The sequence below is a fragment of the Acomys minous genome (genome assembly GCF_964271855.1).
Source record: "Acomys minous genome assembly, chromosome: 9".
Lineage (NCBI taxonomy): Eukaryota > Metazoa > Chordata > Mammalia > Rodentia > Muridae > Acomys > Acomys minous.
The window spans coordinates 53,178,776-53,190,997 of NC_140490.1; the positions used below are offsets into that span (position 1 = coordinate 53,178,776).

Below are 12,222 nucleotides of genomic sequence, written 5' to 3' on the forward strand. Positions count from 1 at the left end.
TTCTATCCCAAGATTACTATGGCAGTCTGAGCTCGTCCATGGCTTCATACAACTTTTAGAATTTACTTTTCTATTTTGGTGAGGAACACATTTAGAATGTTGATAAAGATTGCATATAAACTTTGGGTGGCATGATATTCCTAAAATATTAATTCTTCCAGTGTAGGGGGGGGTGAGAGAGTCTTCCACGTGTTTATATCTTTTGCAGTGTCTTATTTTCTTTAGTATATGAAGTTTTCACTCTTAATTTATTCCTATTGTTATTTATCCCATTACAAATGCTTTTCTTGCATCTTGTTTCCGATAAATCTCGGCTAGCACACAGAATGTGATAGATTTTTAAATTAACATGAATTATATATATTAATGGAGTGTGATAGTCCTATAAATCAAAATAATATGGATTGATTAAAGCCAATCCCTTTAACTATCCCTTGTCAACCCTCTCCATCCGCACATACTCCGCCCACAATTGCTAGCAATCTAGCTTCTGCTGTCAAGAAGAACTTAGCTTCTACAAATCAGAAAGGACACTTGGTACTGGTCTGTGACTGGCTTCTTTCACACAAATCCTCCAGGTTCCTCCTAAAGGTAAGCTGCCACTCTTCTCTGTGGCTTAGTATACTTCATATACATGCTTTGTTTTTGCCACCTGGGCATCTCTCTTTTCAGGGTTATGTGGACTGAATCCATATTTTAGCTACTGTGGGTCACAGTAAACCTCATGCTGATGGTTTGCCTCTTTAGTGTCCTGATTTCTTTCCCTTTGGTTACATTCACAGAAGTGGGGCAGTTGCACCAGATGGTAAAGACTCTTCTTTGTTCTGTAAGGAACCTCAGAATTGGTCTCCATAATAGCTGCACTGGTTTGTGTGCGCGCCAGTGGTATGTAAGAGTTCCCAGTGTCCACAGCCTTGGTGGCGCTGTTTTCAAGTAAGTCCTCATAACTAGAGTGAAGTGACTTCTTGTTATAGATTTGTTTTGGTTTTGTACTAAAGATCAACCCCGCATACATCATTCAAATGCTGTCTCACTCGCATATAGTTCCCGCCTCTCACTATAGGCTTGATGCTCATTTCCTCAGTGGCTAATTCTACTGCTCACCCCCCTCCCCCTCTCACTATAGGCTTGATGCTCACTTCCTCAGTGGCTAATTCTACTGCTCATCCCCCCCCCAAGTCATCCTTGCATCTTGCACGTCTTGGATGAAAACAACTTTGTAATGGTAAAAAAATCTTTTTGATTTGCTAGGATATTGTTAACAACTCATCAGTGTGTGTGTGTTGGGGTGGGGTGCTGGAGAGATGGCTAAGAGGCTAAGAGCACTGGCTGCTCTTCCAGAGGTCCTGAGTTCAATTCCCAGCAACACATGATGGCTCACAACAATCTATATTGAGACCTGGTGCCCTGTTCTGGTGTGCAGGCATATATGTGGTCAGAATAGTATATAAATAATAAATAAATCTTTGAGGAAGAGAAGGAGGAGGAGAGGAAGAGGAAGGGAAGGGAGAGGAAGAGGAGGAGGAAGGAGGAGGAGGAAGAGAAGGAGGAAGAAGGAGAGGAGGAGGAGGAAGAAGAGGAGGAAGAGGAGGAGAAGGAGAAGGAGAAGAAGAAGAAGAAGAAGAAGAAGAAGAAGAAGAAGAAGAAGAAGAAGAAGAAGAAGAAGAAGAAGAGGATTCTGCACTGTAGCTTGCTGTCTTCTTGTCACTCATTGGTTTACAGGACAATGCTGTCACCAATGCAAGTGGCAGGTCAAGATGGTGGCTGAGGGAGTTTAAGTGCTTTCCATGCAAGGCTGGCAACCCAAGTCTGGCTTTCTAGACCCCACATAAAAAGCAGTTGTAGTAGCACAGACACCTGCAACCTTAACCTCGTTGTGCCCATAGGAGAGATAGGCAGACACAAGCAGGAGACTCTCCAGAAACTCGTGGGCCAGCTACCCAGTCTGTGCAGCAGTAAAGAAACCCTGTCTCAAAACAGCGAAAGGGCTGACACCAAATGGTTATCCTCTGTCAGCATGTGCACACACAAACTAAGTCGAAGAACTGAGAAACACGTGCTGTCAACCTCTAGCACACATGCACAGATGCACACACATGTACACAACTTTTTTTAAGGAATTAGAAAAAAACATTTCCCATTTTTACCTTTACGGACTAATTTGAGGGTTTTCATTATGCTTTAAAAACTTGGTTAAAATTCAGCAGTATAGCTATCCAGTTCTAGACTTTTCTTTGAAAGGAAATTGTTTTTTATTGATCCAATCCCACCACTTCCAGGGTTATTTTATGTCCTCAAGGATCAGTTTTGGTAGAAGGTGTGTCCAGAGATTGACCCATTTCTTTTAAGCCTCTAATCTGTTGATAGTTTTAAAAATATAATTATCTGTAATAATCTGTATTTCTGTGGTACTGGTTATAATGTCCCCATCATCACCAATAATGCATGAGGCATCTTATACTGTTGATTAGTATAGCTAATTGTTTTTAACTTTTTAGAGCCCAGGGGGGATTGGGAAGTTAATGGGATAAGGGTGCATTGTGTAAAATTTCCAGATAATCAATAGAAATTAAGTTAGAAAAAAGAAAATGAGAGAAAAGAGTTTTATAACTATAAAATGTCTTCTGTATCCCTCACATCTATTGAATAAATCTACTAAGATAAGAATTTTATTTTGTGTGTGTTTTGCCTACATGTATGTGCATGCCTGATTCCAACATAGGATAGAAGAGGGAGCCAGAATCCCTGAAACTGAAGTTAAGGGACACTGGGAATGAACCTGGGTCCTCCGCAAGGACAGTAACTTGTGTTTTTAACTGCTGAGCCATCTTTCCAGCCCCAGGCTTCCCTCTTAATGCTACGTTTGCTGCATTTCACAAGCTTTAGTATGTTTGCTTCTACTATGGCTTGTTTCAACATATTCACACGTCTTTTCTTCTGACTTTGACGATTTAGTATTGCCTTCAAAAAGTCTGTTGCTAAGAATATGATACAGCCAGCAGCCATAAGCCACCCCCAAGTGAAAAACTCTTCTATAGGGGAATTCAAAACTTCAGAGACAGATGGTATGTCTAAGAATTTGGAGCTTTATATTTTAAAAGAACTAACGATTTATAGAACAGTTATACAGACGTATAAGGAAAACCTACCCATTCCAAGATTTTGACAAGACGGTCTCCAAAGTGAATTTAACAATCAGCTGGAGCTCAAAATCCAAAATAGAGAGGAGAAAACTTAACTAAGTGGTTGCAATTTTGAAAAAACAAACATGCTTAAAAATAAAATAAAATGCAAACATGCAATTAAATAGAACCGCAGAGATCCATCACTAACAGCGCTGTTGGGGGCAAGGTGACCCATGGAGCCAGGTTATGGCATGAACTGCATCGTCCAGGGGTCTCCTGTGGCATTGACAGGCATCCTGACAGCAGCGAGTGGTCAGGTGGTGATGGCAGCAGAATCTATGCTGATGCGGCATGGGGAGCAGAAAACACTGGCGGTCCCCCTTCCTTGAGACTACATACCCAGGAGTGAGAATCCAGCCAGTACTCTCCTTTTGAAGGCTCTTTAGGCATGTCCACCCAGAGGCCCGGTTTTTAGCTGGAATCAAGGGAGTTATTTAAGACTCCTCAGGTCATGCCTGAAGACATGGCCGCAGGGGAAATTAAGTGTCCCTCCCTACCCTGTGGGTAGCAGGTACCTGGGCTCAGCACAAGATGGAGAGGTAACAGGAACCATTTCACTGTCTTGACACAAGCACACATGCAGCTGGCAGCATCCTCTATCCTGGAGAGTGACCCTGATCTCCTAGTCCAGGCCTAGTCTACCTCTTGGCCTTGCCATTATGCTCACCTCTACAGTGCACACGCCTGTTAGCGTCTGTCTTCTTTGTGGAGGGGCTGTGTTCTGAGCCTCTTCATTCAGACATCTTCAGTCATAAGTCACCAGGGAAAGGCACAATTAATTTTTATAGATTGGTTTTGTTTCATTTTAATGAATTGGCTTGTTAGTTCTAACAGTTTTGGGGTAACATTTTGGAATTTCTCTTCAGTTTCTGTCTTGCCGATTGCTCTGGCAAGGGCTTCTGGGACTGTACTGGGTTAAACAGTGAAGTCAACACCTTGCCAATTCCCTCTGGATACTGACACAAAGCTGGGTCACCCTTTCACACCTTTACAGGGCATGAAATCTAAGGTTCTAATGCACAGCCTTTAATAGCAGAGGCATAGCCCAAATATATTTAACTTTGAGGGAGTTTTTTTTTTAATCATGAAATGACATAGGCTTTCTCCAATAGTCTTCTGAATCTACTGAAATTACAGATTTTGCTCTTCATTTTGTTATTGTGGTGAACATCACTTATCAATTTTCCTTGAGCCATCCTTGCAGTCCAGGGATAAGTCCCACTTGATTATGACTCACAAGTCATGCCTTCCTGTTGCTATAATGCAGCATATCATGACCAAGAGCAAGTTGGAGAGGGAAGGGGCGTTATCAGGCTTTCACACACAGCACAGTGCATCATCAAAGAAGCCAAGGCAAGAAGAATATCAGGGCAGAAACTCAGGGCAGGAAACTCACAGAGGATCCCTCATGGCTTGATCACCCTGCTTCCTTACACTCTTCAGGACCACCTCCCCAGGGTGCCACCAGCCACAGTGACCTGGGGCTCCTGTAACACAATCAACAATCAGGGGGAAAAAAAGCCCTATAGACATAATCCAGGCAATCTCATGAAGGTGTTTCCTTAACTGAGGCTCCTTCTTCCCAGATGGCCCTAGCCCGTGTCAAGTTGACATAAAAGCCAACAGAGTGTTGCATGTGCGTTGCTTGGGGACAATCATATGTGAGGTCTTTAAAGACATTTCCTCATCTAGCCTGGATAGCTCAAGAGCTACTGGCCTCGTGAGATGTCTATCGGAGTGTTAGCCCCTCTTCAGTTTTTGGAGTTTGAGAGATTCAGTTGTGACTTCTTCAAACACTAGGTACAATTCACTCATAAGCCCACCAAGTCCTGTGCTTTTCTCAATGGGAATTTTGATTATTGACTATTATCAATCAGTTTAGCGGTCCTTTCTGTCGGTCACCATGTGAGATTCTCACGTACAAACCAATCTCAAGTACCAAAGCAAAGTTAGGAATTCAGTATCATGCACCTTCTGCGAGTGGAGACGGTAAACAGAAAAACTATCGCACCATCACTTACTCAGACATTACTGTTAAGGTTTTCCTCAGAGCCAGGGACAGAGCCTAATGGATGAATGCACTTTCTTTCTTTCTTTTTAAAGATTATTTATTACATGTCCAGTGTTCTGCCTGCATGTGTGCCTTCATGCCAGAAGACAGCACCAGATCTCATTATGATGGTTGTGAGCCACCATGTGGTTGCTGGGAATTGAACTCAGGACCTCTGGAAGAGCAGACAGTGCTCTTAAGTGCTGAGGCATCTCTCCAGCCCTGGGATGAATGCACTTTCTGTCAGACAAGACTGATGATTTGAGTTCAGTCCCTAGAACTTACATGGAGAGACCCAGATCCTGGAAGTTGTCCTCTGACCTCCAATTAGATGTTGTTACACTCTCTCTCTCTCTCTCTCTCTCTCTCTCTCTCTCTCTCTCTCTCTCTCTCTCTCTCTCCCTCCCTCCCTCTCTCTCTCTTTTTTACAAAGTCAAAAGGTTTCTTTTACAGACCATATACCAAAATATAATTTTTAAATTTTAACTGAAAGTCAAGTACCTGTCTTCTGCGCAGATGCCTTGGGAGTTAAACGCACAGAAGCACCTCGCAGTTTTGTTTCAGAGAATTTTGGAAGAGCTGTATCATTTCCTCTGGAGATGCCTTTCCATAGTGGTGTTAGCCTAGTCTAAAATATAAGTCTTGTTAAACATTAACACTCATAACACTCAAAAATAATAATAAAATCTCCCAACATATTTCCAACAGCCTTGAAGACTATTAAAGTGCACTTACTTGGTCTTTCTCACGAGCACTGTCTCTGCTGACGGGGGAGAGTGGTAGGACTGAAAAGTGAAAGTGAGCACACAATGGGCACACAATGGACACATTTCCTTAAGAATCATAGACACACCACCCTACCTCCAATCCTACACACACACACACACACACACACACACACGGCCAGTTCCAGCTAACCCGGGCTTGCTCCGGTCTACACTCAAGAGGCTTTTCTAATCATTCAGCCTCATTCCCCCCACCCCCACCCTCACCACCACCCTCCCACTCCTCGCCCTCACCATCACTATCACCCCAGCCACACCCTCACCATCACACTTTGGTTCCACTTCTCAGCTCTTCAAATCCTACTCTTCCCTAAGAGTTCGCTCAAGATCTGCCACCCCTTAGGGAAGATGGTTGCAGCTTATGGCCGATTCATCCTACCTGATTGCCCATTCTGCTTTTCTATACCTCGTATGTCAACCATAGGCTGAACCCACATTCGGTTTCATGGGCAAACATTCCAGCTTTGCAGGTGTTACAGGAAGAAAGCCCCCAAGATCGCCTATTTCCTTGGTACCTTCCTCCCTGCTCACATACTGAAACATAAATACCTACTGACTGAGAAGTGGCCCAGAAGAACATAGGCAAACTCGCTTACTCCTTAGAGAGCTGACTCTGGGCTTCCTTCTTTGGGAATACGTTCGTACGGATTTTCTTCTGTGATTCCGGATCCAGTCTAGTTCGCTGGTACTTGAACTTGAATCTTCATTACTCTCCAAGTAGTAGTATTTCCTATCCCTAAACTTTTCCAAAACAGATGACAAATGAGAACATTAAAAGCAGGCATGTGGGCCACCTGTGAACAATTAACCGCTTCAGTGCATGTACACACACACACACACCACTATGATTTGTGATTCCTCTTGGAGACACGCCTCCTGACACAAGACCAGGCTCTCTTCTACAATAAAAACGTAGAGAAGCGAGTGGGAGGAGGAGGAGCTCACTGCATGATCAGTCCCCACAAGAGGTGCTGTGGCAAAGGATAACAAATTCTCTGGCCAAGGATTTGGAACTGAAGGTGGGATTGGTAGCTGTCCCCAAGCAGCCACACCCCAATATTACTCCAACACCATCACTTCCAGCACAGGTTGCCATGACAAAACCAAATTAAAACCCTTCTTCCCAGGGCAGGGCTGTAGCTCCACGGTCGAGAGCTTCCCTAACATGTGTATAGCCCCGAGTTTTACTCACAATGAGGTAAAAAGAGGCAGAGGGATGTCTTTGCAAGACAGGTGCAGTGAATAGGAGTGCGCTTACATCATGTTACTCAGTATTCAATTATATGTTTAAACTATCCTTTATACGCCTCTATGGAAAAACTTTTTGCTACGTGTGGCTTGTCCTTGGTTGTATATGGCTTGGAGAACTTTACTCATGTGACCTTTATTAACACTCAGAGTGTAAATAAAGTCCCCTATTATTTCATCAGACTTTAGTCCGCCTTATTTATCAGCTCCATTCTCCAAGGTCCCACACTAGGGCAGAGACCATGGACCAAACAGCCTTTCTCTCCTCACAGCTGATTTGCTCAGTTTCTCAGCAATAGAAACCTGACAAATACAGGTCTTAAAAAAAAAAATCAAAAACAAAAACCCAATACCCAATGGTTGTCTGTGTCCTGTATGAAAGGAGTAAAAATTTCCAGACTTCATTACTATTGTCTGCAGATCCCCTTTTTAAAACAAGAACAAGCTTTAGGCTCCAGGTTCAATTTAACTTAACAGTGTTGGGGGATTGAAGTAGAACCCCACTTCTGATAAGATATCTTTGACCTTAATGTGTTAGTAACCATAGCAACACCCATTTTTACCCAATGTGCCTCTTTGGGCCACACTCATCTGCCACGAGGCACGGTTGCTCCTTTGGAGAAGGCTTGTGAGTCCATGCTACTGTGCAAAAGGCTGCCTGAAGGGATTTGGTTTTAAGTCTTCTACGATCTAGTTACTAGAAAATGGGATTTAACACGAACTTTGCCCCTCTTCGAGTTTTCTTGACCTCATTCATCTAACTGGATAAGGCAGTGTGTTGTAGATTTACCATCCCACAGTTAATAGCGCATAAAGCCTACGCCACACATTGGATGAGAAGACAGAAAATAAGTAAATGTGTGTATCAAAAGATTAGCATTGCTATTTTCTACTGTTATTTGTCTGGGGGGTCATATCTACTATTAGAAATAACACTGACTTTATATTTGAAATTGTAATAATTCCTGGTATCATGAATTGAGGAAGAGATAGACAATGTGGAACAGAGTTAGGGCAATTTTGATGTCATCATGCAAATGGCGGACATTTAGAGGAAGTGCTACCTTAAGCCAATAGAAATTCCTACATTACCAGCATTCTTTGATCCTGTTCTCTGTCCCTCTCAGAGGCAGAATCTTCCCTAAAATAAAATAGATCCAGTTAACAGGACAGGTGAAACCTCCTTCACCCTCCCCCTCACTGCAAAGGTGTGACTTCGTGCTCATGGACTCAGTCCCTGTGGGGCAGACTCAGTATCTTACCACCTGTTTCCGCATAGTCTCCCTGGGAGGGGAGTTACTGTTATTTAAAAGATGAATCTTAGTGGGGTCCTTCATCTCTCAGACACAAAAAGAGGCGAGTGCAGGGTGGGGTCAGCAGGTAGCATGCTAGCACAGTCGGTGCTCAAAAGTGGGATCTCTCAATCCTGGCATCCCCAAGACCCATCTGGGGTGCTTTAAAAAAAGTTGTCCCCAGAATTTGGTGATGCTGAGTGTCAGCTGGTCACTTGTGCCTGCTTCTCATTGCTTTTTGAGTTCTGAAAGTCTATGCTTAGCAGTAAGGAGCCTCTTGTCAGGCAGCCAGTCTACTAACATAAGAAGTTGTGGAGTGCTTGGGACTTGTGTGTACTGTTGGGGGCCAACGTCTATGGAAAATAATATGATGCAACAGAAAAAAAAATAAAGGTAGAACTACTATATGATTTTCCAATCTCGCTTTTGGGTTTATATACAAAGGGATTGAGAAATCGGACATTGGTATGCAAGTTGGTGGTTCTGAATCTAAAAACCCCACACGCCAAAGTCCGGACATTCTGAGTGTGAATGTGATGACACAAGTAGAGCCCTGCGCCTGCCCCGTGTGATGGGTCAGTGGAACTGCAGGTGCACGGAAATCACCATCATCCCACGAGTATCAGGCAAGTAAAGGACAAAATGAATATTATGTCTATGTTTGGGTCTCACTCCCAAGATATTATATATACACAAATATTCCAGATTCTGAGCCCCCAAACACTCCTTGCTCCAAACTTTTGGATTAGGAACACTCATCCTATACCAATATAAGCTCATCCATCCATCCATCCATCCATCCATCCATCCATCAATTAATGAGCATTTGAATAATTTCTATTTGATGGTTTTCATAAATGAAGTTGCTATGAACATTTCTTTGTGATATATGCTGGAAGACATCTTGGAAAATATATCAGATTGGAACAAATGGACCACAGATGGTAGGCATATATTCAACACTTTAAGAACCCACCAGTAGACATGAGAGTCCTGCCCTCCCCGTACTGTTATGAATGTGAAGAACAGAGAGCATTTCTAAGATCAGCTCTCCTGATGACGTGCAGTGCATTTGTCATCTGGTGCACAGTCCCTGTGGAACTAGTGGCACTGAAGAGCTCGCATGTGCTGCTCGGCCACTTGTATGCTTTTTCTTTGGAACATAATTTGCTTAAACTTTTGCCTGTATTTTCATTGGTCTGTATCTGTACCACTAAAAATTATAACTGTAGGGCCAGAAGCAAATACCTACAAGTATTTTCAACAAGGCTATGGCTTATTCTTTTCTTTCATAACAATGATTTTTTAAGAGAGTGCAGGGGGCTTGCTTTATCTTAAAAAGAAGGTTAGTTTGCCAGTAAACTGTTTACAGGTTGTTCTTAGATGTCTTTTAAAATGCCCCATAGGAAGTCACATGTGTGTTCTAAGTAAGGTTTATATATGTCTATGACACATACACAGTGAAAATTAAGACGGGAAGGTCATTTGTTTTCTTGCATAAGAATATTCAGTTATTTCCACATCATTTATAGAACACCACATTTTCCTCCACTGGATTGCCTCTCCATTTTCATCAGACATCAACAACCCACATGTCTGCAAGCCTTTCCTTACTCCCTGCTGTCTTATTCACATATATTTATGACAATACCACACGTTCAGCTTCTAGTGAATCTGGAGAGCAGGTAGTGTGACAGCCTTGTCACTTTGTTCCTTTTTGAAAAACTGTTTTGCTTCCCCACAAAGAATTGAGAAAATGGCTTGCCAATTTCTTTTTAAGCCTGTTGCTATTTAAACTGGGGCTATTGGGGTTATATTAAACCCTTAGATCTATTTGGGAAGAATTGAGAGCTTGATATTAAAGTATTCCTCTTATCAGCATAGTACCGTGCCACCTACTTATATGTTTCTCTTTTCTCTCGCCATGGTCTGTAGTAGTCCCTGTACGGTTCCGTCCTAAACACACCCTACAAATTAAAACCTAAGCATGCTATAGCTTACTGCTGCTAAGAGTGGTACTGCTTTGTGTTTCAATCAGAAGAAACCTGAGTTTTGTACACTGATTTTGTGTTTAACCTAAACTGCAGCAAATAAAATAAAATATGCTGCCAAAGGCAACTCTGACGGCATGCTTGCAGGACCATGTAGAGCTGGAGTCTGCCAACACAGCTCAAATTGCTCTGCGGAAAGCTTCACGTGGAGGTCAGATGAGAATGGCCAGGTTTGGGCAAGCTCAAATGAGCAGTGGCCTTGTGTGGTCTGTAGTTTTTACCATAGCCTAAATGCTCACCAAGAGATGAACAGATAAGAGACCATCTCACACACACACACACACACACACACACACACACACACACACACACACACACAAACTGTTCAGCCACCAAGGATGAAATCCTGAAATTCTCAGCATGGGTGACACTGGAGGACATTCCACTAAGTGATATAAACCAGGTCGACAAAGACAAGTTCTACATGACCTCACTGTCATGTGGGATCTGAACAGTCCCACCTGTGAAGGGGGAGACAAAATGGCGGTCACCAGAATCAAGGTGAGAGAGTGTGGTGGGGTGTAGTTGGTCCATAGCCACAGCTAGATCACAGAATGGTCCCAGTGTTGGCATCATATCAGGGTGACTGCAGTCAACAGCACTAGTCTGTTTCAGAATAACAGAAGAGGCTGCTGACATCTTTCACTACACAGAGAGGATGACTATGCCAAGAACTGTTACACAACAGGTTCTTGTATAGAAAAAAAAATAAACACCCTATCTCCCACACACATGGCAGTTATCACACTGATACATGTATGGATGCATCATTATAGCTCCATAAACATGGCAATTACCACACTAATACATGTATGGATGTGTCACAATGTCTCCATAAACATAAGGCTTATTATAGGTGCAGACAGGCTTAGAAATATCAATGTGTACAGTTACTATGCCAATTTAAAGTAATAAATATGTTTACAAATGAAAATCATACCCAGCAACGGTGGCACACTTTTAACCCCAGCACTCAGGAAACAGAGGCAGACAGATCTCCGAGTTTGAGGCCAGCCTGGTCTACAGACAAGTCCAGGACAGCCTGGTCTACAGAGAAGCCCTGCCTCAGAAAAGCAAAATGATGAGGATCATGATGATGACTTACTTTGTATCATTTAATTTAGAAGCCTGAGTCTGAAGCGATACTTCTTGTTCATCTGAAGTACACCCATGTTTTGGAGTAACTTCTAAAGATCAAAAGTTAAAAATAAATTGGTGATACACATGTTGGGTAAACATTTAAATAGACCACTCAGCGATGGTGAGAAAACGCAGTGTACCTTGTTTAGGGTCATCTGGTTTTGAGTTTTCAGGTGAGCGGCCTTCTGTATTTGTTTTCTGCAAAAAAAACAAAAAAAAAAACAAAAAAACAAAAAAACAGGACTTACTGTGGTGTCAGGAAAGCCTGGATCAGGGCTCCAGTCTTTGGGGACCACTTTCCTGTTGAAGAACTGATGACCACAACCCAAAGACTCTGCCGTTCCAAAACTTTTTTTTTTCCTGCAGCTACAGACATAATTGCAAAAATTTCCCTTCCCAATCAGAAGCAAAGACGTGACACTATCAGAGATGGCCGTGGTATGTCAGGGGTCCAGAGCATGCACTACAAGA

At 42.7% G+C, this 12,222-nt stretch overlaps 1 protein-coding gene across 1 annotated transcript in view; it reads right to left on the bottom strand.

Moving 5' to 3' along the window:
• SYCP2L (synaptonemal complex protein 2 like) overlaps nucleotides 1-12,222 on the bottom strand; it is a 58,889-nt gene that overhangs the window by 14,253 nt on the left and 32,414 nt on the right. Inside the window, exons 18-23 of the mRNA XM_084794651.1 lie at nucleotides 11,892-11,949; nucleotides 11,717-11,798; nucleotides 8,361-8,409; nucleotides 6,617-6,761; nucleotides 5,971-6,020; nucleotides 5,737-5,863 (exon numbers count right to left, since the gene is read on the bottom strand). Of these exons, the coding sequence (XP_084650777.1) occupies nucleotides 5,737-5,863; nucleotides 5,971-6,020; nucleotides 6,617-6,761; nucleotides 8,361-8,409; nucleotides 11,717-11,798; nucleotides 11,892-11,949 (511 nt within the window). The remainder of the gene's footprint in view (nucleotides 1-5,736; nucleotides 5,864-5,970; nucleotides 6,021-6,616; nucleotides 6,762-8,360; nucleotides 8,410-11,716; nucleotides 11,799-11,891; nucleotides 11,950-12,222) is intronic.